Genomic DNA, 25912 nt, shown 5'->3' on the forward strand with positions numbered 1-25912 from the left:
TTTGTAATTTTTTTGGGTATTGTTGAAAATATTATAACATAATATAACACTAAAAATAACTAGATCAGTTGATAGGATAAGGAAGAGAGAGAAAAAAATGACTGACTCTTACTAAAAACTATTATTATAAAATTCAAAAAATGAGGATCCCTCTTCCAAAAAAAAAAACAAAAAAAGAAAGACTGTTTTCTAGGAATTGGCCCTAATTATATTATACAAAGATGACTCTACACATTCATCAATTAAGGTAACATTTCATCGTATCTTATTTAGTACTTATATTTGAAAAAGAAAATTAAAAACATTTCATTAATAAAGTTTAGAAAAAGAAAGAAAACATCAAATCATAACTACAGGAAGAGAGAACCCCTGAATGCCTGTAAACAGTACCCTGTTTTAAATTTTTTTTGGGGTAGGTGTAGGAAGTTTGGCTTGATGCCCTTAAACTTAGGCCTGGATGCAGTCCACGTTATGCCAAGGCCAAATCATTCATGTCATAGTATACGGATCTGCTCCCCCAAAGCCACGGGTGAGAGTACATGACGACATAATTCTTGTAACGACGAGATTGACGTTGCACCCAAGTCTTTCCTGCAATGCGTTATATATCATTTACCACATATATAAATATATATGGTTGATATAGCAACTATTTTGCACCAATTTCATCACGTGGACGACGATACATTATTAACACAATCCACTTCAATCAAATTCCATTGGGTTTGACTATATCACCTATCATTCAACACCAAATCCAAACAAAATATTTTCACCAAACGACTCAAAAGAACGAGAATTCTCTGGGTATGAACGAGAAATAAATTAAAAGCAAACTCATTTTTGTACATCCTAATTTTCATATTTATTATGCCAAATTTAAGCTTAGCATCCTAATTTCCAACTAACTGACCGTTGAATTTTAACTTTAATTAATATTTTTTGAAATGTCTTAGACGATCGAAATTTTATTAATTGTTGTTAATTCTGAATAATAATAATTGATTAGAATTTTCTGTATGAAGGAGGCGTAGGACTCCCGTCCTTTTCCGGATCAAAGCCTCCGCGTCGAGCCGAAGGCAGCGCACGGCCTCCCTCCCTGCGCGTGTGACGCATGAAAGCCTGAGGGGACGAGGACGCTTTCCCCTGCTGTTACTGGACGAACCCCGTTCCTACCGGCCAGATGATCGGCAGCAACAACGCGGCCCGTTTTAGGCCCCACCTGACTGGCCGTTATATATGCGAGACGCGGTAAAGGTAGGTGAAAGAATGTAGACTGCTCCTATGTAGCTGAGTTCGTCTTGTTGGATCGAGGGAGAAGTCCACGGATCACCCGTCTCATCCAAAACAGGGAACAAGGTTTCCCATGGTACTAATGGTGGGACTGAAGGTCGGAGTTGTGGGGTCTATTGTTACATGGGAGAGAACGTACCTTCCTTCTCGGTCAAGAGACGGAGCCGTGGCCTGGGAGCGATGTCGTCATTAGGACGGTCGAGTAAGCTTTAAATGCTCTGATAAAGCGGGAGGTCGGGCGACCAGCCTGTGCACAGCAAGCAATCCTCGTCTTTGAGAGAGAGAGAGAGAGAGAGAGAGAGAGAGAGCAGATTTCTTACCTTACCATAGAGCGGAGGAGCATCTCCGAAGGAGGTGGTGAAGGTGATGGCAACGGGCGCCGGACGGGGACTTGTCGACCGGAAGCATTTCGAACGGCAAATGGGATGCATGGCTGGGTTCCTCAACCTATTCGACCGCCACCAGATCCTCGCCCGGAAGCGCCTCCCTCCCGCCCCGGTACGAATCAGCCGCAGAGAGGCAATTTTTATGTCTTTTTGTGTTTCTTCTGTGGTTCTCGTAATGATGCGTTGTGCTTTCAGGCCGCCGGATCGGCGTTGCCGAAGGAGAGATCACGTGCTTCTGCCGCGGCGTTTGCCAACGAGAGGCGTCCGTCTCCGTCGCCGGAGAGCCACTCACCGGCGGAGATTCCGTCGATCCCCTACCCTCGCCCGGTATTCGAGGTCACGGACGAGGCGCGGTCGTCGTGGAAGCTCCGAGAAGCGCCCCCCCTCTCCCTCAACAGCCGCGCCATGGCCGATGCCAAAGGCAAGCTCCGCCGGCGCGAGATCCGGACGGCATCTCTAACTGCATCCCCTAGCAATCACTCCGACTCCTCCGCGGCGGCGGATGAGAGCGAGAGGCAGCGGAGGGGACCGAACGTCGTTGCGCGTCTAATGGGACTCGAAGCTCTGCCGGACCCCGCCTCTGCTTTCGAAGGTGAATCGGATCGCTTGGTCCTCCGCCGTTCGGCCTCCGAGTCGCGAGTTCCCAGAGATCCATCGTACTACCAGTTCCTCGATGTGGGTTCATTCCCCAAAGCTCCGCCGGTGGAGACCTCTCATCTTGGCGATATTAGGATTTCTGACGCCAAAAAATCCAAGTCGCCGGCGAGGAATCTTCTTCTCCCACCACTCCAGAGGAAGAGATTTTTCGACGCCGAGGACTTCTTCCCGGTAACGAAGAGGTGGGTTTTACTCCCCAGCGAGCTCGAGAAGCGGAGCCTAATGCGAGGGATGGACGAGGCGGCAAGGGATTTGGAGACTCTGAAACAGATCCTGGAAGCTCTCCAGCTCAAGGGGCTCCTCCACTCCAAGCCACCCGATTACCGGATCAATGGCGGTCGTGACCACATCGACAACCCCCTGACTGATATCTCGCCTATCGTCGTTATCGAACCCGCCCCCACGCCGCCCCAACGGCCGTTGAGCGAGCCACGACCGCAGTTACTACGTAGACCCGGAAACGGTCGCCGGAACACTGCCGCTGAGACGGCCGCTCAACCCGTTCGACGCAATCTGACGGTCGATCGAATTCCTACGGGAAGCAAGAGCTCACCGGCGAGGCAGAGGATCTCAAATGCGATCGAGTCCGGGAAGAGTCGGTCGCCATCGCAGCGGATCTCGACTGTTGATCCTCGGAAAACACCTCCGAACCGACTTGGGCCGAGTCCGCTTGCCGGACGACCACCTCCAAATCTGCGGCCGAAGCAAGTGGTCATTTCCAAGCCGCGGATACGCTCACCGGTCCCCGAGGATGTCTCAGCCACTACGTCGCCCTTAGAGGTATCGCTTCGTCTACGTTTCTTCGCCTACCCAGCATCGATTACGTTAAGAGTTTCATGCTTCTCACTTAAAAATGGATGAATGTGGTTGACGCAGAGGTCGTGGGCGGAGGACCACCGGGCGGGGCGGCAGCTGTTGGAGCGGTGCGACCGGTTGCTGCACTGCATCGCGGCGTTCACGGCGGCGGAGCAAGACGCCGAGGCGGTGGAGCAGAACCCAAGCCTTGCTGTGTCTGTGGAGCAGAATCCGAGCCTTGCTGTGTCGGTGGAGCAGAACCCGAGCCTCGCCGTAGCGGTGGAACAGAAGCCTAGCCTCGCCGTGGCCGCGGAGCAGCAGCCGAGCCCTGTTTCGATCCTCGATTCGTCTCTCCTTGGCGAGGGGAACTCGCCGCGCTCTCCGGTCTCCAAGCGCTCAATCGACTTCGAAGGAGATCAGTTGGCGGAGTTGGAAGAGGAGACCACTGGGTGTAATCTGGCGGCAGAGGACGACGACGACGACTACGCTTACGTGGCGAAGGTCCTCCGAGCCTCCGACATCCACGGCGACTCGCCCGACGTGTACGCTCTCCTGGAGAAGCAACGCCGCTCTCCCTCCGGCCCGTCCGAGGCCGCGCGTCTCCACCGCCGCCTCGTGTTCGACGCCGTCGCTGAGATCCTCGAACAGAAGCGCTGCGCCACGCGTCCTCCGTGGGAGGCAATCGCGCGGCCCGGATCCCTCTCCTCCACTACTGCCGCAGTCGATGGCGGCACCTCGCTGCTGCTGCTGCCGGAGGTATGGGCGGAGCTGCAGTGGATCCGAGAGCAGGCGCCGGCGGACGACCTCAACGACGCCACGTGCTGGGCCGTGCGCAGGGACCTGGTCCGGGAAAGCCTCGACGGCTGGGCCCGGCCCGCCGCGGAGGTGGCCGACGCCGTCATCCACATCGAGCGCCAGATATTCAAGAACCTAGTCGCCGACACCATCCGTCACCTGGCTGACGCCCACTGCACCGCCGCCGCCGCCAAGCCGCGCCGCCTCAAGTTGGTCTGCTGAAGCAACGTGCTCTGGTTCTGATCTAACGCTTCGGGTATGCCCAATCGGAATCACTGCTCCATTTTAACGGTTCTGATCGGTTGGTCGGTGGACAAGGTGGGCCGAGTGAAGTCCCAATCGTGGGCATCAAATACTTGAGCTGTTCTGATATGAGACTTCACCTCCTGGGTAATTAGAGATGGGCTTGAACCGACGACCGATTTGGGGGACCAGCAGAGGGGAAGGGGGAGGAAAGGCACATGAGACTGTCAATATGTTAGGGTGCAAAGCTCACGGGGACTCGCTTGGAAGTGAGCATGTGGTGGTGGTATTACCCACAACCCAACAAAGGATGATGGTCCAATGCACCACATTTCCATCAACAACTTTGCATCCAGCAATGATTAATATACACAGTTTTATATTCGGGAACATAGATGCTGTAGAAGAAGGATATTAGTGCGACTCGTGAGCGTATATCAGTCGGCTATTGCGGTGGGAAAAACTTCTGTTCAATGCAAATACACAGAATGTTTTGTGGGTTCACAGAATGCTGCTGCATTGCATTGCTCTGTTAAGGATGCCAATATTGATATTTGGGCTGCCTTCTTCCTAAGCCAAGGAAGAAAAGATACTGATTCCTTATTTCAACTTCTTATCAAGTAATGCTGATGGACGGGTAAACTTGGAGCCATGAATTGGATTTTGTGTTTCCATTGATACTTTAATGTGTAAAAAAAAATATCTACGAAGAGACTATGAGATATATATATATATATATATATATATATATATATATATATATATATATATATATATATATATATATATATATATATATATATATATAATGTTTGTAAAAGCAGTATCTATATTTGATATAATGTCATATTTTTGTTATCAAAATATCTGTAATCGAATTTATAAAATTGTTAGTCAGGAATTTTGTGATACATGTCTAATTATATGTTATAAAATCATATGTTATAATTGATACGAATCATGTGCTAATTTAGTTTGAAATGTTTATTTATGTTCAGATTTGACGTATTAGCACATATGACTTTCGATGTTGATGTAATAATAATAAGAAAAAAATCAGTTTGAAATATATTTCTAAAAATAATAACTTGATAGTGGAAAATAAATATACTTAAGTATATGTTTTTGATGAGAGATTTATTAATCTAAGACACTTAGGTAGTTGGAAAAAGATTCAGTATCTATGATAGGATCTATGATTAAGTTGATAGAGAGCCTCTATAAATAGGAGGGAACCAATGGGTTATAGTTTGGGCTATTTTGGTTGCTACTCATATTTTTCTATTCTTTTCTTCTCTTTAACCAACAAATATGGAGATTTGAACAGTGATTCAAGGAGCGTCTTCGTAGCTTCTACCGTGTTGATCACCGTTAAAGAAGGACAGATAACCTCATTCATCATCTCACATAGATATGAAAGATTTTAGGGATATATGATCTCCTTAGGTAACACAACCATCTCTTGCTCACCAATTTTCGCATGATGACAAATACCTTTTGGGAAATGTGAGATTTTTGTTTTCTGTTCTTCCATTGCGCATATGATGTCGCCCTTAGATATCCCTCAATGAGAGCTATTAAAAGTTTGAACAACACGATGGTAAGAATGACTATGAATTCAAAGAGTGCATGTTATGGTACTATAGAGGTGGGTCTTCCGTACATATATCAAATTTTATATCAGATGAAAGATTTGGTCTTTAGCAAATAGAGATATGTAACATCGAGGGGAAATTTTGAGTATAAGTACTAGTAAGTCTCATAAGAGAGACTTGATCATATAGAGGTATGATCGGAATGGTTGGTGAGTTAGATTGCTCTAGAGCTCATATTCATTTAATGGAGCATAATAAGTCAAAGGATAAGATAAGTAAACGAACGTTGACATAAAAGAGAATAGAAATGACGCGAGCTCTACAACATGATGACAGAGGCTATGCATGAGAGTTGCAATCTGTCTTTTCATTAATAAGAAAAATTACTCGAAGAACATAGAGGTGTTGAAGCATATGGTCGAAAGAGACAAGAAAGCGACGATGAGTCTAAAGGAACTTAGCTATCTAAATCAAGTGTTAGTTAGAATGGAAGTGGATGCTAGTTACATGTGCTCTACAAGCAAATCACGTAAGTGATGACATATGACACGTTACACAGTCTTTTTAATAATAATTATTATTATTATATTTTCTCATTTTATATTGCTTGATTTATATTCCATAGTTGATAAGTTGAGTGTATTATCATGAGATGATAGGTCATTGAATCAGAAGGAGTTCTAACATATGCAACTCACAACCAGCTCGGTATTGGGCCTAGAGGGTCATACATATATAGTGGATATCACGACGAGTAAATGATTAAATATGAGATATCTAATGATCCTATATTTTATTGGATATCCGATAAACCCTTGTTTTATTAGATCTTTTGAGTGAGACCCAATAAGAGCAAAGAATAATTATTGGATATAGATCCAGTACTCGTTAGGGTATGATCCATTATGGTTAAGTTAAGAGGGACCTCTATAAATAGGAGAAAGACCAAAAGGTCATAGGCTAGATCCCTCTTGGCCGCCGCCTCCTATTCCCCTCTCTCTCTCTCTCCTCCTCGGTTGACAACCCCTTGGTAGCATATGAGGACAACAAAGAGGGGGTCGACCCTTCTTTATTTGCTGCTACGAGGTGGCTCACAAAAGCTGCTAGGATTTACGCTGCAAAGGGAGGTGCATCATCGCATCATCTACTGTGTTGATCACCGCTAAAGAGAAGGACATCTGACCTCATTTATCAATGAACTTAGATCTGCATACTTGAGAATATACGATCTCCCCTACGTGAGAACATCTCACAAATCTTATGTGGTTTTTCGATTTATTGAATTTTTCGCCCTCAATCGTCGCACGACATTCCTATATTATTCTTTTGGGAAACCAGTTTTTATATTTTGTTTCTACTATGCATGTGATGCCTCCCTATGTTTCCCAATAGTGGACTCACAAGAGTGTCATAGTATCATAGAGACAAATCTATTGATCATAAAGAAAGGAACATAAATATAAGACGATGGATAGTCAAGCCATAGACATGGCAACACCATGGTATCGTGAAAATGGGACCTCCATGGAGTCATTGATTCTGAGCTCTTATGGAGGGAAAACACTTGGTTGTGAAAGGTATTGAGGAGATGGAGAATGCAAAATCAAACTCTAAGTACCGAGACAAGGCTAAAGGGCAAAAGTTCGGAAACTTTATAAGACTAGTGTCAACAAACTTTTTATCAAAATTGATGAAAGTAGGAGACTTTGGGTCGATACAGGAGTGCATGACTAAGGAATGAAGTATGCAGTATTATACCTTTTCTATTTAGTAAGAATGATAGAGAAGATGGTATCATTCCTTAGATGACCAGAACTATTGGAGAGTTACTCTAAGTTGATAAAATTTTGCTCTTTTTTTTTTGTAAAACTTCTTCTATTCTAAAAGTTTGATAGCAATGAGAAGATATAGTAGCTAACTCAATGCAAGGAGTGAAAATATTTTGGGTGCTTCAGAAGTATGAGCAAAAAACAAGCGAAGGCTAGTAACCAGCTCGATGCATTGAGTGCAACCCTCGAGGAGGCGGGCGAAGTCGAATAACATTTTCTTTCTTAAGTTGAGTAACCTTAATCGAGTACCCAAATTCTTTTATTTATCCAACAAAGAAACTTTGCATATATTCAAAGACCCTTTGAAGAAATTTAGTGGAAGACAATATTTGTCAAATCTTTATCAATAATAATCAGTGCTACTAAGAGTAGATTGTTAACTTCTTTCCCAATAGAATGTCAATTGAAAGCAAGAGTAATACAAATATACTTGGAGGTGACAACTAAGTGGAAGAAAAATCAATGAGCAAATTTTACAAAGGAAACACTTCAAAAACTTCAAAGTCTGTAAGGCGATACTCTTTAAAGCTCCAACAAGCATCCACCCAATTTAAATCATATGAGATGTTTGAGAGACTAGTGTATAATAAAGAAGGTTTTTTTCTTCATCTAAATGATTCACAAGAACCAATAAAGATCAATATAACTCGATTGACCCTACACCAAAGTCAAAGTCATTAGCGAGTTGAAGCAATGAGACAAATCAAAGTTCGACTACTCAATAATAACAGTAAAGAGAAGTTGGGAGCCAAGAGGCATATTATTCTTAGAGTAGAAGATTGAAGATTCAACAAAAGTGAAAAGATGTAGTGTTTGTAAGGGCTTCAACAAGGATGTTAAAGGAATAAGTATGAGAGAATGTTATAGATAAAACTATAAATATATATTAAATATAATATTTTTATATGTTTGTGTCTTTCGATTTTGTTTTGCACATAATGTAAAAAGCTTTCAATAGGTTTAGCAATCCTATTTTGAATGATTTTTATAGTCATTTCGGGCTTGTAAATATAGATTATATACAATAATCATATAAAGTCAAAACGGTTGAGAAATAGATCATCCATGCGACCATTTTGAAGGTTTCTAGCTTTATAAAGTGGTGTGGAGTGTTGGCCAATATAGCTATATTAAGGAGCTACCCTGGTAGCACATAGCTAGATAGGCTTTTGGGGTAGTGTTTAGGACTAGTTCGCTATATTATTCTGTAGTAATGTTATATGGGTACTTATAGAGACTTTTAATTGCGATGGACTACTTTGGACCCTTTGTCGCATGATCGGTTATAGCTTACTAAGTCTATGTTTGTAATGTGTATTGTCTATTAAATGTTTACTAAATTGACTGATCATGGGATCTCGAGTTAAATGCTTCTTATAACCTATATTCTCTTTTGCAGATCCCTAAGATATTATAAGAGGTTTTGAAAATACTGACCCTTTATGGACGAACATATAAGGGTGCCATACGCAAAATCAATTGAGTCTAAGCAATGGGGGAGGAGAAGGGGGAAGGAAGGAGGTGATGAGAAAGAGTGATTGTCGAGGAAGGAGGGGGAAAGAGGAGAAAGGAGAAGATGACATATACACACTACCCATGATCGGAGCAAGAGACCAGGGTGATAAGGACGAAGGATATTTTTATCTAATTGACAAAAAAAAATATGTGCCCTTAGGGAAAAAATAATTAAGGCTATATTATTTGATAAAAGGCCAACTTTATGAATATTTTTAAGGTAAATTGCTTAAATATATTTATCAAAAAATTTATAATATTTTAATTTAAGTAAAAATCAATACTTTTTACTTCTAATTTATGTTTTTTTTTTCAATATATAATTTTGAATGGTTAGATGGCAAACAATATAATTTTGAATTATTATTCCCAATAAAATTATAACTAAGGCAATTATGAAAATATTATGAAATACAACAATAAAAGCGAAAGGATAATAGTGCAAACGAAACTATCAAAGCTTCTTTATATAAAAACAATTTAAATTTCTTAAAAACTCTTATATTGAGATATTTTCGGCTAGCATTATCTTTTTCAAAATATTTCATAGAGATCCCTAAATTTTAAAAATATCAAAATAACCCTTAACTATTTTTATTTTTAAACATTTAAAATAGCTTTTTACTAATTTTGACACAGTTAAATTTCTATCATTTAATGAAAGAAATATTAATAATCAGTTTACAAATAAAAAAAATAGATCAATTAAAAAATAATCTAATTATGTGTAAGTCTAATACAGTAACATTTCATCGTATATATCATAAGTAAACAAGGAACCAGTGAGGAGTAACAACATATAAGAAAATTCTAATATATCATGATCTAAATTATTTCTTAATGTTTTGGCTTATTAGCTATTTGATAATAGGAGGAGATAATGATGGAAACAAGGATGATGTTTGAAGAGGTGATGGGTATTGTAAGTGTGCAATGGTAGTGGCGTTGGTAGACAATTCATACTAGTGTTGTTCAGAGTAATATTAGTGCGTTGTCGAGAGATCTTAGTGCCTGACTGACATCAGAGAAAATTGCTTTAATGTGATAATAATGAATAGCGAGAAATCTCTGGCTGAGAATAAGTAAAAAGAAAAAAAAAAACATCAAGTGTTAAAACTTAATATTAAATATGTATGAAATCTTTAAACAAAATACAAAAAGAAGAGCACTAGTGGAAGAACAGTGCTAGTGTAAAGCGACATAATAATTGCACAAGTTGCATTATATATCTCTAATTATGCAACGGGACCAACACATCATCATCTTCTTACGTCGATCAATTGTGATCGATAAGATCAAAGTTGATGTCGTGCCATGTACTTTTATTTGAAATTTAGATTCACGTACTAAACTTGACTACCCGAAAAAAGACCCGAAGGCTATTAGCCTCATGATTCATCAGGCCCACCGGATCGTGCTACGCTGGCTTCGAGACCGACTTCCTCCCATTCGCTTTCGTCTTCGTTGGACTCTCTCTCTCTCTCTCTCTCTCTCTCTCTCTCTCTCTATATATATATATATATATATATATGTATCCTTCGACAAATTAGGGAAGGACGGAAGGAAGCTCCCGGATCTCATCTCTACCATCGGAAGTCTCGGAAATCCTTCGGATCCTATATATCGTCATCGCCAGGTTAAGATTCTTTCATCTCCGTTCATGATTCGGAGTTGTTCGATCGGTCTCGTGGAGTAGTCGCTGCGTCCGATTTTCTTTAGTTGATCTGTTGGTTTATCCTCGCTGCTTGAATTAGGGTTTCAAAGATGGGTTTTTTATGACCGGATTCGATCTGGTTGCGGACCAAGGTCTAATTTTCTTTGTTTGCTAGATTGGAGTGCGGAGCCATTGGATCGGGAGGGGGAAGATGGGGGCGCTGTTGTCGAGGTTCTGGTTCATGTTGTTCCCCGCGAAGGAGTACAAGATCGTGGTTGTCGGATTGGATAACGCCGGGAAGACAACGACGCTGTACAAATTGCACCTGGGGGAGGTCGTGAACACGAGCCCTACCATAGGTAGCAATGTGGAGGAGGTCGTCTACAAGAACATACGGTTTGAGGTGAGCGACAAGTTTCTCCTTTTCTGTTCATTCTTTCGAAGTTTTTCTTGGTTATAATTTCTGGTGCTTGATTGCTGTTGTATTGTAATGTAACTGTTCTGAACTTTTGAATGTAGAACTCATGTTTCTCTTCTTGTAGATATATTGTAATGACAATATATATCTTCTCTTTTGCGAGGGCAATGGATTTATCCCTATCCCTTTAAACCCCTGTATTTGTTACACATTATATGTTATCCATTTATAGCCTGTTTGTCCTTTTATTTACATCAACAGTTCATTGTCATCTTATCTATTAGTCAGTATATTATAAATGATAAAATTCTGTGTAAGGACCACAGAAGCTTGAGGCACATTGGTGAATCGTCAGAGATGAAGTCTTGTTTTCTGTAGCTCTTAAGTGAGACTTTGATGGCTGATATTTGTGCCAATTACTTCAAAAATCTAGAATTTGAGTGGTTGAAACACTTGTGGACAATTCTATGTGAAAACAAGCTTTGCAAAGGGATTAAGTAAGTTAGGGTGAAGATGCACTTGTGCTTTTTAAGACTGGTATAATGACGTGGCCAGCTAATCATGAAATATGACAGAACAAGAATACTGTGGGAGTGAGGTGAATAGAAGGGAATGTTTTGGCATAATATATGGATGTTGATGAGCCAATATCTTCTTGCATGTCTGATATAAAATTAAAGATGTTCTTATCCAAGAAATTTTTTATTGGAGCTAGATCAGTTTGTTGACTTTGAATCAAGGTTGTCAAACTCATGGTCTGGGCTATAAGATTGCATGATCATACAGTTCAGATCAGTCTTGACGAGTTGGTCCCTGAAATAGGGATGGTGAGCTTGGGCTATATCACAAGTTGACTCGCCAATCAACTCGAGTTAATTGAATTGACCCATGGGCTTCATATAAAAGAAAATGAAACAGAAAATTTGATTGATAGAAGGCGAGGTGACACACAGCAAGGAATATTATTATTCATAAACCTAAAAAAGAAAATTAAGACATGAAGCAATAAAATTATTATTTATTCAAATAAGGGCTATTGTTATTATTATTGAATTATGCATTCACCCTAATAAAAATATAATTATTAATTTTAGGATATATGAGAGGTACTAAATCCTAACAAAAAATACTTTTACGAAAAATTATTAGTATATATGTATCTAAAAATTGTTTTTTTAATAAATTGTATGATATGACAATATTATGATCTGATCCTATGATCCGAGTTTGTGAGCCCCCTTTATGATCCTAGGTAGGAAAAAAAGTTTGACAATCTTGCTTTGAATTATTTGATCTGTTTCATTTTGGTTGATGAATAGACTTATGTGGTCAGTTTCACTTTGGTACCTAAACTTCAAGTTGTGTCATTGATATGTATAACCCATCTAATTCTTTTTTGCAAACCTATGCAGCAGATGTTAAGAATATTTAATGATATGCAAACATGTTATACACAGTCAATTTAGGTTGAATGGTCACATAACGAAGATATCAACATGTGAAGCCTGCCAAATATAGAATCATATTGATTTCGTAGATGACAGACTTCACATGTGAGGCATTTTGGTTACCTGAACTTTCAACCTTTTAGATGTCTGGCTTTACAATTGTTAAAAACTCTTTTGCTGGATAAAACAACACAAAGGCTACTCTACTTGTCAATGTACCATGCATTGAACTCCCATCATGATGCATTGACTTGTATGCATTTATCTGTAGGTGTGCTAGAATATTATCTTTGGTTGCTTTTAGATACTTTATTTTTTAGATTTCATTTGCTATCCAAATGGTTATACAGGCTTTTTTTTTATAACAATGGAATATTTTTTAGATAAGTGAACTATGATGACATGGAAAAGCATTATAACACGGCCATTCTTTTTTGCTTTTATTTTGTCGGTTTGTTTATGCATCCTGTACACTTCTATGCAATTGCATGTATGCATCATGTGGACATCTTATGCTGGTTAAATTGGGTCCTAGTTGGTTGCTATCAGGTTTGAATTCTCTACTTTTTAAGAACTGGTACTGGTTATCGTAAATGCATGGTACAAGCCTCTTGATTAGCATTTCTTTTGGGAAATGAAGATAGTGGTTATATCATCTTCTCTCTCTTTCCGACTTTGCCTCCTTTTACTCTCTTACGTTTTTCCTTTGTTCATTCCTTTCCTCTTCTTACTTTCCATTACAAATTCTCAGCTAATATTTTTCTAGTTCTTGTTTTGTTTTCTTCAGTATTGGTAGCATTTTCTCCCTACCACTGTCGTTGTTTCCAATTCTTTGTATCCCATGCCTATGCATTATTTCCTTTCCTTTTACTGTTATTTTCTTTGTTAATAATTATGATGGTGCTTTTCCCTTTAAATAAGGCATAGACATGTAGGCAAGTAAGTGTTCTTGTCATGATTTAGGGTAAAAAATCTATGGCATTGCACCCAACAAGGAGCACCCAAAAGTGCTCTTTTTAGTTTGGTAGTGACTCATGTATCTCATATCTCACATGGGATCCATTTGGGAGCCGCAATTTCTCCAACTCAATTTTAACAACTCATCAAGGGTCACACACAACATAAAATCATTTTCAAGCAGCTGGGTTGTGGGATTCATGATATCATTGTGTGGGTTCACCTCATGAGACTCTTTCATACTTGAGGCACAAATCCATACATCCACATGGTTGTAAGTCGGCTTTGGTACCCTATTTTGTAACCCCAATTGAGTATACAAATGTGCCTTTTGATTTCTGTATGTGGGTAATATTATTTTTGTGAGATAATTTTGATTTATTTTCTCTTGAATAATCTTGACTACTTTAGGGCATCTTTTATGAGTTTCATAAGTTGCCCTTTGACAACACCTATTAGAATCCTATATTATCCACCGAGATTATTCAAGATGAAAAAAGAAAACCAAACAAAAGGAAGAAGATAATCATAGATTTGATTGGAGATTATAAAGAAAAAAGAAGTATCTTTCGAGTTTGATTGGAGATTTGAAGTATATTACATACAGTGTGAAGCATTGGCCATCAAAGAAGGGCTGCTGTTTGCTTCAAACCGAGGATTCACTCACATACAAATTGAAACTGACTCCTTAATAATATGTGAAATTTTTACCAAAGACGCTACTCCACCTTGGCGTTTGCGGATCATTATTCAAGATATCAAAGCACTTCTTCAGCAAATTATTTTTACACCTTTTTACACTGTTATCAAGAATGTAACCAAGCAGCTAATTGGGCTGCCAAAAAGTGCTAGAGTCAATCATTTGTCACTGGTTTGGGATAAGAAGACAATTATCCCCCTGAGTTGTCATTGTATCTGTTAAAAGACCTTAACAGGTCTCATTGTAGAACTTTAAATCAGTAACCTAGTTTCCTTTTTGTAAACAAAAAAAAGATTTGAAGGGTTAGTTCAAGATTATATCACACAAAAAAGTTACAGCAGTATTGAAGATCCTACCAAAAAATGTTTATCAATCAAAATTTTCATCAAGGAATATCTTTTATAATATATGTGAAAGCAATTTTTTTTTGAGAAGGAAAGATAATATGTCCTGATGTGAGAATGCCATTTTTAGTGTATCCAATCTCTGCTAGCTGAGTCACCCTCAAGAGAAACAGTAATTAATTTTCACCCTAAATAGAAACAGTAATTAATCACTAGAATCTGAAAAAATATTAAGAAGCCCTGCATATGTTTCTCAAAGCACAAAAATATAATTCTCTTATTATGAAGATCTCTGCAAACAGATGCACAGTGCAATAGTGTAGATGGTATTTCAATATCATATTGGTTCCCACAAAATAACTTCTAGTATGAGTAACAAATCATCTCTATGCATAGCCATATGCACAGTAAAGTAGTTACCATACATCTCACCAGTCACAGACATCTGATAGTGTGCACATTTTGTCCACAAATATAACCTTAACCAACAAGTCATATTACGAAACCTGTATGGATGATTTTACAATAACAGGTCATTTACAACATAATAAATGAAATGTTAAACAATTCTTTAGTGACATAAGTTATTTTAGTAGAAACTGAAAGTCCCAAATGAATACTCACCTCAATGTAATCTGTGTCCACTCTTTCCAAACCCCTGCAGGATGTTTTAAAACAATAAAAATCCAAATAATGGCTTTGTCCATTCATCTCTTTTTAATCCCTAGCTTTTTAAAAGGATAAAACCTTTCTTTTAAAGCCATAACTATCTGGCATAAAAGAAAAATATAGCTAGCTCTTTATCCAGATGAGAGAAGGATCCATTTTAAATAGTAAGAAAAAATATTAGGCTAATTAATTATCCTGGTCAAGAAAAATTTGCACATTAATGCTTTGAGCTTGTAAGTTTCAAAAGAAATGAAACTTAAGATTGACTTTTCAATCCAAAACCACAATTAGCAGCACCAGCATCATCAAATTCCAAAATTAGTTTGGCATACGATACAAGCTTATGATGTGGATAGTTGATGTAGGATGAGCTTTCCATGAATAGATAAATCTTCTTTTGTGAGAGTTGAAGAAGGAAAAGAGAGAGAAAAAAGAAAAATAATAGAAGAAGATAATAAAAAATAACTATCAGACTTGCTTTGGCTCAAGGACGAGACTTCGAGGATGAGGCTCCCAGGATGATGTTCTTGCACTTCCATATATGGGGCCTGTGTTAATGGTGGATCAAGGATTAATAATTAGAACAAAAGCTCCAGCTTTTGATTATGGTATTAGCACATCTTTAACTTATATTCATCCAACGGATAGTCAATTCATCTTTAACTTATTTTCTCCTGTGGTACTTTCCAAGTAGTTTTACTTTTTATTTGGTAGATAAGTTTTACTTTTTATCAGGTAACTAAGTTGTCTTTGTAGGGATGAAAACGGTTGGATATTTTTTGACCGGATCTGTAATCGTAATTAGTCAAAGCTTGATCTGGGTCGATACGTGGGTATCCAAGTTCGATATGCATACAAATCTGATTTGGTGTTTATTCTTTTAGTTGGATTTTGATATGAATTTATGTTAGGTATACAGGTCTGATATGGATATCATCCATATCTGAATGCATATTATATCCAAGTATTTGATTAATCATATCCCTTTTCTTGAATTGAGACGTGACCAAATCCTTCAACCCCTTCCTCTGCCTAGTTCCCTTCCCCTCCACTCCACAGCTTCTGGCCAATTTTTGATCATCCTTCACCATACGAGAACAGATCATCATCCTCTGGCCACCTTCAATGATCTTTCAGTGCCCACTGCTTATCATCCTCCATGGATCACTGCTTGAGATCTTCTCCAAGGATTTATTAGAATCTCACAGCCAAGCTTCTTCGACGATAACACATCTTCCATTGTGGACCATCTCCAGGGTCCCACTTCCAATATCTGCAGTTCACATTATGATGCTGCCAAAGTGGTGGTTGTTGCTATAATTGTTCTCCCACTCAGATGAGTTATCATTTACTTGTTGATCTCCAGCGCTGCTGTTAATGTTGAAGTCGCCAACACTACTGCATTCCTTAGTGGCTTCTGTGATGTACCCATATCTCTCTTTCCTCATGTTTGATTTTTTTTTTTGTCGTTTTGTTTTCTTTGTCAGTTCTATCAGTCTTTGCAAGTTGATGATTACTGCTAATCTAGAATTATGTAGAGCTACTTTTTGCAAGTCTTGTTTGAAAGACTAGAAAAGTTTGGGATACTGTTCATATTTCTAAATCTGGTTAACATGAGCTTCTATACATCATTTGTCCATTTCATGTATGCGACATTTTGAGTTGGTTAGCATGAGACTGTTGCAAGTATATTACGATTTTATGATTTGTGTTGGCGTGTCTACTAGCCATTAATAGCAGGATCCCAATTGAAGATGAGTCTCCTATAGTTTTTCTTAATGACATGCACAGTGCAGTTTGCATCTTTAAATTACATTAAGAGAACATGTACCCCCATCATTATGTATACCTAAAATATGCTCATGCTTAAACAACATTGATCAGTACGTTATGTGAATCTCAATCAAATCAAACTATTTTTAGCATAAGCTTTTACATGCGTATTAAGCTTCTTTGGGCAAGTTCACTTCTATGTCCTTGGTATTTGAATTTGTTCACAGATCCTTGAGTTCTAAGTCTAGATGTGAAAAATTACATATTACGTTTAATAATATTATCCTCAATTAAGCAGGTCTGGGATCTAGGGGGACAAGAAAGGCTGAGAACCTCATGGGCAACTTATTATCGGGGAGCTCATGCTGTTATTGCTGTGATAGACAGTACTGACCGAGCTCGGATCAGTATCATTAAGGATGAACTCTTCAGGCTGCTTCAACATGCGGACCTCGAGCACACTGTGGTGCTTGTGTTTGCCAACAAACAGGATCTCAAGGATGCCATGTCACCTGCCGAGATAACTGAAGCCCTCTCCCTCCATAGCATCAAGAACCATGACTGGCACATCCAGGCCTGTTGCGCCCTCACAGGCGAGGGATTGTATGATGGCTTGGGATGGATAGCTGAGCGAGTTGCTGGCAAGCCAACAACCTGAAGCAAACCCTTGTCAGGCATCATCTTTGTACTGATATCGGAGCAGTCTCTGTTTAAGGTTTTGGAATACTGTTTTCTGCTGTATACTATATCAACTTATGTCCATTCTGCTGGCAAACACAACATACTGTTAATATTTAGAGAAGTTTGGAGAAGAATTTGTATTCTTTCCAAATTCTCCCATATGTTGCAAACCGAAGTTACAACTGTTTAAGATTGAATCGGTGGGATGGTCGCCGATGTCTAACGAGAGTTGCCAATGATTTAAAACCCTGCAAACATGGAGGTGGTTAAGTGTCAGGGTCATATTCATTATGGTGAGATCATAATATTATTTGTACTACAAGAAAGTGTTGCATTTAAATGCACCTTATGGAACACGAACTGTGATTTATGTGGGAATTATGTTTAGGGATGACAGTGGGTCAGGTGTTCCCGGACATCTATATTATCCTGACTTGTTTGAGTTAGATTAGAATGTTTTTTATTTTTTAATTGAATTTGGGACTAATGAGAAAAAGGTGAATCAGATTTGGAACGAGTTCAGATAATTAATTACTTGGGTTCGGATTCAAACAGAATGAGCAATATGATAGGCACCCTATCCATTGTCTTCCTCAAATGGGATCAGAAAGTTGCACCTCCAAGAAGTACTTTTGAGTAGTAGCTTTAAGGCTATCAATGTAATGCAATTTCTTGGGTGAGCAAACTGAAAAGCAAATATCAAGACAAATAAAGGAGGAGAAAAAGTCAAAAAAAGGAAAACTAATCAAACAACAATTCCGTCATGGATTCTATTGTATACTTCAAGCTATATTTTTCTTTTTGGATTTCTACTCATATAAGTTATAAAGATGCAGAATTTTTAAGGGGGAAAAGATGAGCTTTTGATAGCATACATGCAGCCAATAATAAGCTTATTGGATTGATCCTCTAATGCATCTTAACTCCATGTGTTGTTTAGTAGAGGGGGAGGTTGAGGAACCAAATAGCATACATGCAGCCAATAATAAGCTTATTGGATTGATCCTCTAATGCATCTTAACTCCATGTGTTGTTTAGTAGAGGGGGAGGTTGAGGAACCAAATAGCATACATGCAGCCAATAATAAGCTTATTGAAACACTTGGATTGGTTGAAAAGCGATTACAATTTGTTGCAAGATTTTTTGTTTTCTCATGAGAATTATTCCATGATCGATGCAAGCAACTTTAAACTTTCGTTGTTTTTGTTTTTAGTTTTCTAGTCAAAAGGTATACCTCTTCTACATGGTTGTGTCATGCACTTGAAAGAACGTCAGTGATTTCTAATTTAACATTATATAATTTTTGATGAAATGCTTGATAAGAAAGTTAACAAAAAACTGCATTGATTTACGAGAACAAAATACTTAAAAGGAAAAAAAGGTTTCTTTGTGTTTTTTTCAAGAAAAGAAGACAAAAAAGTGGGAAAATTAAAAGATTTCATTTTGGAAGAACTGAAATGAGTACAAAGAAACAAATGATAAATAAATTTAACAGCAAAGAGAACACAATAGACAAAAGACATGTTCAAAACGCAATAAGAAGACCTTCAAAAGTCAAGCCTTCGTAAAATGAAACAAATATGCATCACTACCCATTTGAAAATATTCCTATATAAATATATAGCAATGCTCACCAATTCTTCCCAAATGTCTCATTTTACTGTAAGATTCTGTGGGTATGTATCTTGACTCAAAGTGACCTTTAATTAATTGTTCCTCCTTTTCTGAGCCAGCTAACTGAACTATATTGCATAATTTGTGAATCTGTTTTAGTATATTAGATCACCAGAAGAACTCTAATGAAGATTACACATTAATTTAGTTGCAAAGAAAAAGAGATTAGATAAAAATTTAAAGGATAGATAGAAGGATCTTAAAAAAAAAAAAGAAGCTGAAAGATCAGGAAAAGGAAGTCATGAATAAAGAAAATAATGAACATAGTAGGGTTCAGATCAGTGAAGGGGTTGCATTAAGATTACCTAAAGCTGAAGCTGAGAAGAGTCTTTCATCTTGGTGTGCATGAACTACTACTCAAGATTTGTTCTTATTGTATGATGCAGCATAATCATGTAGGGTGGCAAATGTCTTGGGACCTATTATATTAAATCCAAAACTTGTAACCTTTCCACAATTAGAAGGAGGTATATAAATTTATAACAAAGGATAATGGTTAGAAGATTCCATTTGCTAAGCCACATATTCAGAAAGGGTATATCAGGATGAAAATTGAAGAACATCAAATGCTAATTTAGCAGTGCTATGACCCAAATTTCTATATCCATTTATCATCACTAGGTATAAGAGATATATCAGTTCTCCCAATATGATTAGCAAAGGTGGTTTCATAGCAATAGCTTAACTATTTTAAGAATTGTTAGTAATCAAAATTTGAACCATCTTGAATTGTAAGAGGGAAAACATCACCAAAGATGGGTTTTAGATGGATAAGTGTATCAAGAATCCAGTCATCAAACAGTTTTAATAAAAGTTTCATTACCTATTTGTATAACTAATCCTTCCCTATGTATTTCAAAAACTTGGAGGAGCCTTCAACTCATTTTGACTTTTGATATTATTCATAGCCTAAAGGATGATGGGATCATATTTAGCCTTGGCAACAATAACCCAAATGTTATTGTCATTATTGAGATATTAAAACATGCACCTTTGCTTGAAGGGCAATTTAAGTTATTGAGAAGTCCCTAACACCCAAACCCCCTACACATATATAAGGGGTAACTTAGGAAATCAAGTGGATACCATGAGAATTCTCTGATCATATTATTGATACTATCAAGAATAGTATTAAATATCCAACAAACAAGAAAAGAATGTAAATCAATTGAATTTAAAATATAATTAATCAGGACAGCATAACTATTTTGAGAAAATAGAGACCATTGCCAAAGCCCTAGTTTAGTATTAGTTTGATACTTAATATAGTCATTAATAGAATTATAAAATTTTCTGCAATATACATAACCATATTTAAAAAAGAATTTTTCTTATGAAACCAATTGCACGTCCTTTTTAATATCATTGTGATAGTACTGGGATGAGATTTGAAATATTAGTTTTTTAAATTAATGAGCAGTGTGTACTGCTAAAAAATCCTAAGAATATGATCATAAGATTTTTTTATTAGCAGAGGAAAACATGACTTTCTTGTCCTCCTAAGCACAATTAAACATAAGGGAAGAATGTTTGACCAACTAAATATCGCTAGTATTTTTGAAATAGCTAAAGGGGGTACATTGATAATGCAAGTACGAAGAAAAAGTAACACGATCATGAATCCAATTAATAAAATTACTAGGAAAATAGGCATATTTAAGGGGCTATAGTGATATCATTTCAAAAAAGTTTATTATGGGCAGTATCAAGGTTAGAATTATGCATTGAATTAATTATTTATTGCGTCGATAGGTTTTATTATGAATATTTCTACCAACCATAAAATCATATTATTCCTTAGAGATTAGAAAAGTAGCAAGGATTTTATAGATGGCATTACATAAATCTTGAACTTGAGGGGAATCACCAGAAGGTCAACAAATGTAGTCTAAAACACTTTAACTATATATATATATATATATATATACTATTATATTATATCTAAGTTGAAAGAAACTGATCCATGCATTTTTTACCCTTATTTTATAATTGCACATAGTTCAGTGCAATAATCTTTGGAAATATCTTTCTACTTTGGATTTTTATGAATTTTCTTGGTTTATTGTTTGTGAATGTAATTGTATCCTTTGGGAGAAGATAGCAAAGATGGTAAGATTTTTTTTTCCCCCTTCTAGTTATATTACGTACTTTCAAAATTTTATCAATCATGCATGACTTTCTAGTTCGAGATTCTTTTTTTTTTTGTAAGGGAAGGGTTTGGGTGAGATTTTGTGAAGTTAATTTTCTACCGAAATCAGGTTGTCCTCCTTGAGGTTTTGAGCTCTGATGAGCAAAGCAGTGGCAGGATTAGCCTCCTTAAGTAACATATCAAGCCTTTTTATCTTTTGGGCAAAAAACTCCACTGTAGTAATGATTCCCCTCTATTTTCTTGGTATGCGATAATACATGTTTTCATCAAAAGCCTCATTATCAAATGGTGTCTTCTGAAAAACTATCATAGGTCACCCTATTTCCTATCTTGCAACAACAACACATTCAGACTACCAGCATGCCTGCCTATAAGCAGCTTCTTCTCTCCTTTAACCAAGGCATAGCTTTTAGTGTTAAGGTCAAGTAACAGTACATGGGCTTGTGATTGCATTAGAACAAACCAAACCTTCATGAAAACAAACACTGAGGAAGACATGACAGCTCCTCGTGCATCTCCTAGTCATGGAAGAAGGATTTATGGTTGCCAACTTCTCTACTTCAAGACATTCTATACATCGAAATAACAATAAATAGTGAATGATATATATATACGTCAAGCTTGACCATGGTTTCAAGTTTGTCTTCCACTTCAAAACCTAATAATTCCTCTCTCTCTCTCTCCTCTTGCTTTAAGGTTCCAAAAGGTTTATTCTCATGTCACCTACAAGAACAGAAAACTCAAACCTTTTTTATCTCTTCAAATGATTATTGATGAAACACTCATGAACAGATGGAACTAGTCCTGAGTTCTCATTTGCAGCTCCCATCAGCGGATGATCTGATTGACTTCTCATTCAGATTTCAAACAATAGAGACGGAGAAAGATCGGACGAGATTATGCTGGCTGCTTTCATCTATTTGTCAAGTATCAAGATGCATAAGATATGCATCCACCAGCAAAAGCAACTAGTCATCAAGAGAGGAGAGGAAGGAGACAGGTAGATCAACTGGAACCCCCGGTTTCTTATGGAAGAGGCTCCCATGAGGGGGCTGTTAAATTGAACAAAATATTGTTCAGCCTTTTGTCATTTTGGGGTTCCAAGGAAGACTAAGGACAATTTAAAGTAGTACTCCCAAGAAATGGAGAAACCCAGATGTATATATATATATATATCGTAGAAAGAGAGAGGAAGAGGAGAACAAAGATATGAGAAATAAACTCAGTTACATGGAATTATTAGACTAAAATATTATATACATACCTTCTCTTCAGAGTTTCAAGCAAAAATAATAATATAGCAGCCTTTTACTGTCAGTTGTGATGGATGGTGAGCCTGTGTTAACATAATGTCAAAACATATTATAATTTAAAGATTTAAATTTAGTTTAGAGCTTATGCATGGATAAGATTTTGTAAAATATTATAACTTTTAGGGTTTAGCTCTATAAATAGAGACATACCGACCACCTAAAAGTGAACCAAGAAATAAATGAATGAATGAAAACAAACATGCATAGTTTGGGTGTCAAAATGCCCTGATTTGACAATGCCATACACTATGATTTCAGATACAATGCATTTAACTGATACATGCTGATTCGTATTTACTTGTTCGATCGGGCACCAACAAAGAATACATATATCTTGTATATAACAAACTCTCCATGTAACATCCCCACCTTACGTAGTTTGACTGACCTCCTCCATGCAGTGGGTTAGAGAGAGAGAGAGAGAGAGAGAGAGAGAGAGAATGTGTCTTAATTCTGAATGGACAGTTATTTGGTATTGTTTATTGTGATTATATGGATTTGGAATAAGATTACACCATTTGCCAAAAAAAAAAAGTAATCTTGGCAGATGGATAAAGATGTCAAGCAAACGTATGAAGTTATGGTAAACAAAGAATAATTCAAATCCTACTGTAAAGCACAATCTTTTCTGAAAACACTGGCCTCTCTTATCTATAGGGCAAAAGCAGAATTATAATTGTAAGTGAGAGTGATCAACCTTGAGCTACATCAGTTTCTTGAAACGGTGACAACATACATACTAATAGATAGCTTTTGGTTTTGTGCTGACATCCATTAAGGCTCAAGCAACTTGGCTTTGTTAAAGTCATAGTCTGAGGGATCAAACATCTCAGAATGTGTTCTTTCAGATGAGCCTCCACAAAACCACCGAAAACATCTCGAAGTCGAAAGCATGACTCAAACAAAAAACACGAAACTTTCGCAAATGCAGGATCTAGAGAGAGAGAGAGCATCAGTAGACATGGGCTTATTCCTAAATGTAGAGGGGCTGTATCAAAACACCATTTATATGGAAACCAATAATTATCAAAGAAGACATGAACAAAAATGAGGTGCTTTGTGAAGAGAGCAACAGTGAGTGCAGAAATCATGGTCTATAGAATATTTAGATTTAGATTATTAAGTTGAAACCATTGTTGATATTGTAGTTCTATCATCATCAATCTTCAATGTTCTCTACTCCTCCTTGGCCTTTCTTGTCCCTGGTTGTCCATAACCTTTTGTTGGAGATCTCGGATTAGTGATGTTTTGCATGGAGTAATTACTAGGAATCAGGAAGGATTGAACATATATGATAAAGAAATTTCCTTGCTTCACACACATATCAAAATAAATTGTACTGATAAAGTCATAAATGATGTGTGATAGACGACTGAATCTTTACTGTAAATATGCATTAGGAAATTAAATTTATAGGTGACAAATTTCTATTCCATAAAGATTTCGACATGGCTGAATTTATATCAATTGCTGCAGGTATTTAAATCTTAAACTAATAATATGTACTCTAATTGAGGGCATGGAAAGAGCAATTGGATAATCTTCATAATTTTTTGTACTCACAAAGTTGACAAATAAAAATGTTCTTAATTCTTTATAGAATCCAAACTTTGAGTAAACTGCATACAAATGTGCCGCCCAACACTGCTCCTCGGCAAAAAATGCTTACAAAAAATGTAACCTAGCCAGATTTGGTGAAGAGATGAAGTAACCAAGAAGGAAACTTCAACACGCTTAGAAACTCCTGATGTTAGAAAATTGCAAGCACACAGATGATGTTGATTTGAAGTATATGATAACATTCATTTTCATTTTCTGGAAACTACTGTAACTCCACCATGGTAGAGATGAAACTAAAGTAACATCAGTGCATGTGGTCTAACTTAGATAAGCTGGCCATATCGTGTCTAGGTTTCAGGAATATATGGAACAAATACATGTTTGTAATGTACAAAAAAACCATATAACATGTATCCTGTTGATCTTTCAGCAATATATTTATAGAACAAACATATTTCTTTGATGCACTAAAGCAACGCAGAGATTAAGCATCCATGGAAACATGTGTAGCTGGATGTACTGTTCTATTGTCATAGATCTGATGTTAAAGGCATAAACATCAGAGCCCACTTGCACACTGGGGACCTTATTCCCCAATAATATGATAATGATAAGAGCGCCCTTTAAGTGGAAGAAAAAGACAGAATAAAGAGGATCCTCTTTTCTGTGGAGTACTACTGTAGCAGCTGATAAGAGGATTGATGGATTAAATGGACAAGCAGCATGAACATGATGAAGAACACAAAGAAAAGCACACTTACCTTGATCTTGTCCTTTCCTCTCTGTGATGATAGTGGTGGATTTGTTGTGCCCAGAAAGGGAACAAATGAAGCTGCCAGAGCATGACCTAGCCAGGATTAGCATCACTCTATTTTCTTAGTGTTCCATGCTCATATCTTTTCACTCTTTATCATCTCTCTTGGAGACATACAAGAGGAATTCATGTTTGCGGTCAAGTTCTTCATCAACATCGTAATAGGTTTTCATGCTCAAGGATGTTGTTTGGTCCTTAAGCTAGATCATGCTGGCAGCTTCATTCATTCCCTTGAGCACTTCTCCAAGCATCTTCCATCAAGGTGGGTGGAAGGAGGAAGAAATGACTTGAACATTTGGTGGTAAAGGCGATTAGCATGTGACAAAACTTGAATGTTCTAGCACTTGGTTGAACAAGTCTAAAAGAGATTCACAAAGGAACCAAAAGAATTGATTTGAGTAGCATGCAGCAGAAGAATAATGAATTCAGTGCATCAACCAGACATGAGAGAAAAGTGTAAAAGCAGAAAACATACAAATCGTTTACTTGAAGTGTATTAGTCAAATCAAAAGATTCCATTAGACATAGGAAAGAAAACATTTCATTTTTCTTTTCTTTTTTCTTTCCAAAGGAAAGGAAGAAGATCTATGAAAGCCTTGAAGTTAGTCACAGATCTATCCAAACATGAAAGAAGATGCAAGAACCAAGTA

At 37.7% G+C, this 25912-nt stretch overlaps 2 protein-coding genes and 1 long non-coding RNA gene across 3 annotated transcripts; 2 read left to right on the plus strand and 1 right to left on the minus strand.

Annotated features, from left to right (window-relative positions):
• Positions 1-685: 685 nt before the first annotated feature.
• Positions 686-1753, minus strand: LOC135640546 (uncharacterized). Its single transcript, XR_010497364.1, has 2 exons — positions 1614-1753; positions 686-1540 (listed from the first exon to the last, which is right to left on the minus strand). It is a non-coding gene; the product is annotated as an uncharacterized LOC135640546 (long non-coding RNA).
• On the plus strand, positions 1658-4825 carry LOC135640543 (uncharacterized). The gene is made up of 3 exons (XM_065155073.1): positions 1658-1791; positions 1875-3116; positions 3213-4825. The coding sequence occupies exons 1-3, from the start codon at positions 1660-1662 to the stop codon at positions 4146-4148; spliced, it is 2310 nt and encodes a 769-aa protein (XP_065011145.1). The 5' UTR covers positions 1658-1659; the 3' UTR covers positions 4149-4825.
• A 5776-nt stretch (positions 4826-10601) lies between these two features.
• On the plus strand, positions 10602-17975 carry LOC135640551 (uncharacterized). Its single transcript, XM_065155087.1, has 3 exons — positions 10602-10744; positions 10938-11165; positions 17370-17975. The coding sequence occupies exons 2-3, from the start codon at positions 10974-10976 to the stop codon at positions 17727-17729; spliced, it is 552 nt and encodes a 183-aa protein (XP_065011159.1). The 5' UTR covers positions 10602-10744; positions 10938-10973; the 3' UTR covers positions 17730-17975.
• Positions 17976-25912: the final 7937 nt, after the last annotated feature.

Source organism: Musa acuminata, chromosome BXJ1-4 (assembly GCF_036884655.1).
Source record: "Musa acuminata AAA Group cultivar baxijiao chromosome BXJ1-4, Cavendish_Baxijiao_AAA, whole genome shotgun sequence".
NCBI lineage: Eukaryota > Viridiplantae > Streptophyta > Magnoliopsida > Zingiberales > Musaceae > Musa > Musa acuminata.

Bases quoted from the DNA above. Each gene is read 5' to 3' on its own strand.
- LOC135640543 (XM_065155073.1), top strand. From the start codon at position 1,660: ATGGCAACGGGCGCCGGACGGGGACTTGTCGACCGGAAGCATTTCGAA. The intron at 1,792-1,874 runs GTACGAATCAGC...TTGTGCTTTCAG, and splicing joins AGCGCCTCCCTCCCGCCCCG to GCCGCCGGATCGGCGTTGCC. The intron at 3,117-3,212 runs GTATCGCTTCGT...TGGTTGACGCAG, and splicing joins CCACTACGTCGCCCTTAGAG to AGGTCGTGGGCGGAGGACCA.
- LOC135640551 (XM_065155087.1), top strand. From the start codon at position 10,974: ATGGGGGCGCTGTTGTCGAGGTTCTGGTTCATGTTGTTCCCCGCGAAG. The intron at 11,166-17,369 runs GTGAGCGACAAG...TCAATTAAGCAG, and splicing joins ACAAGAACATACGGTTTGAG to GTCTGGGATCTAGGGGGACA.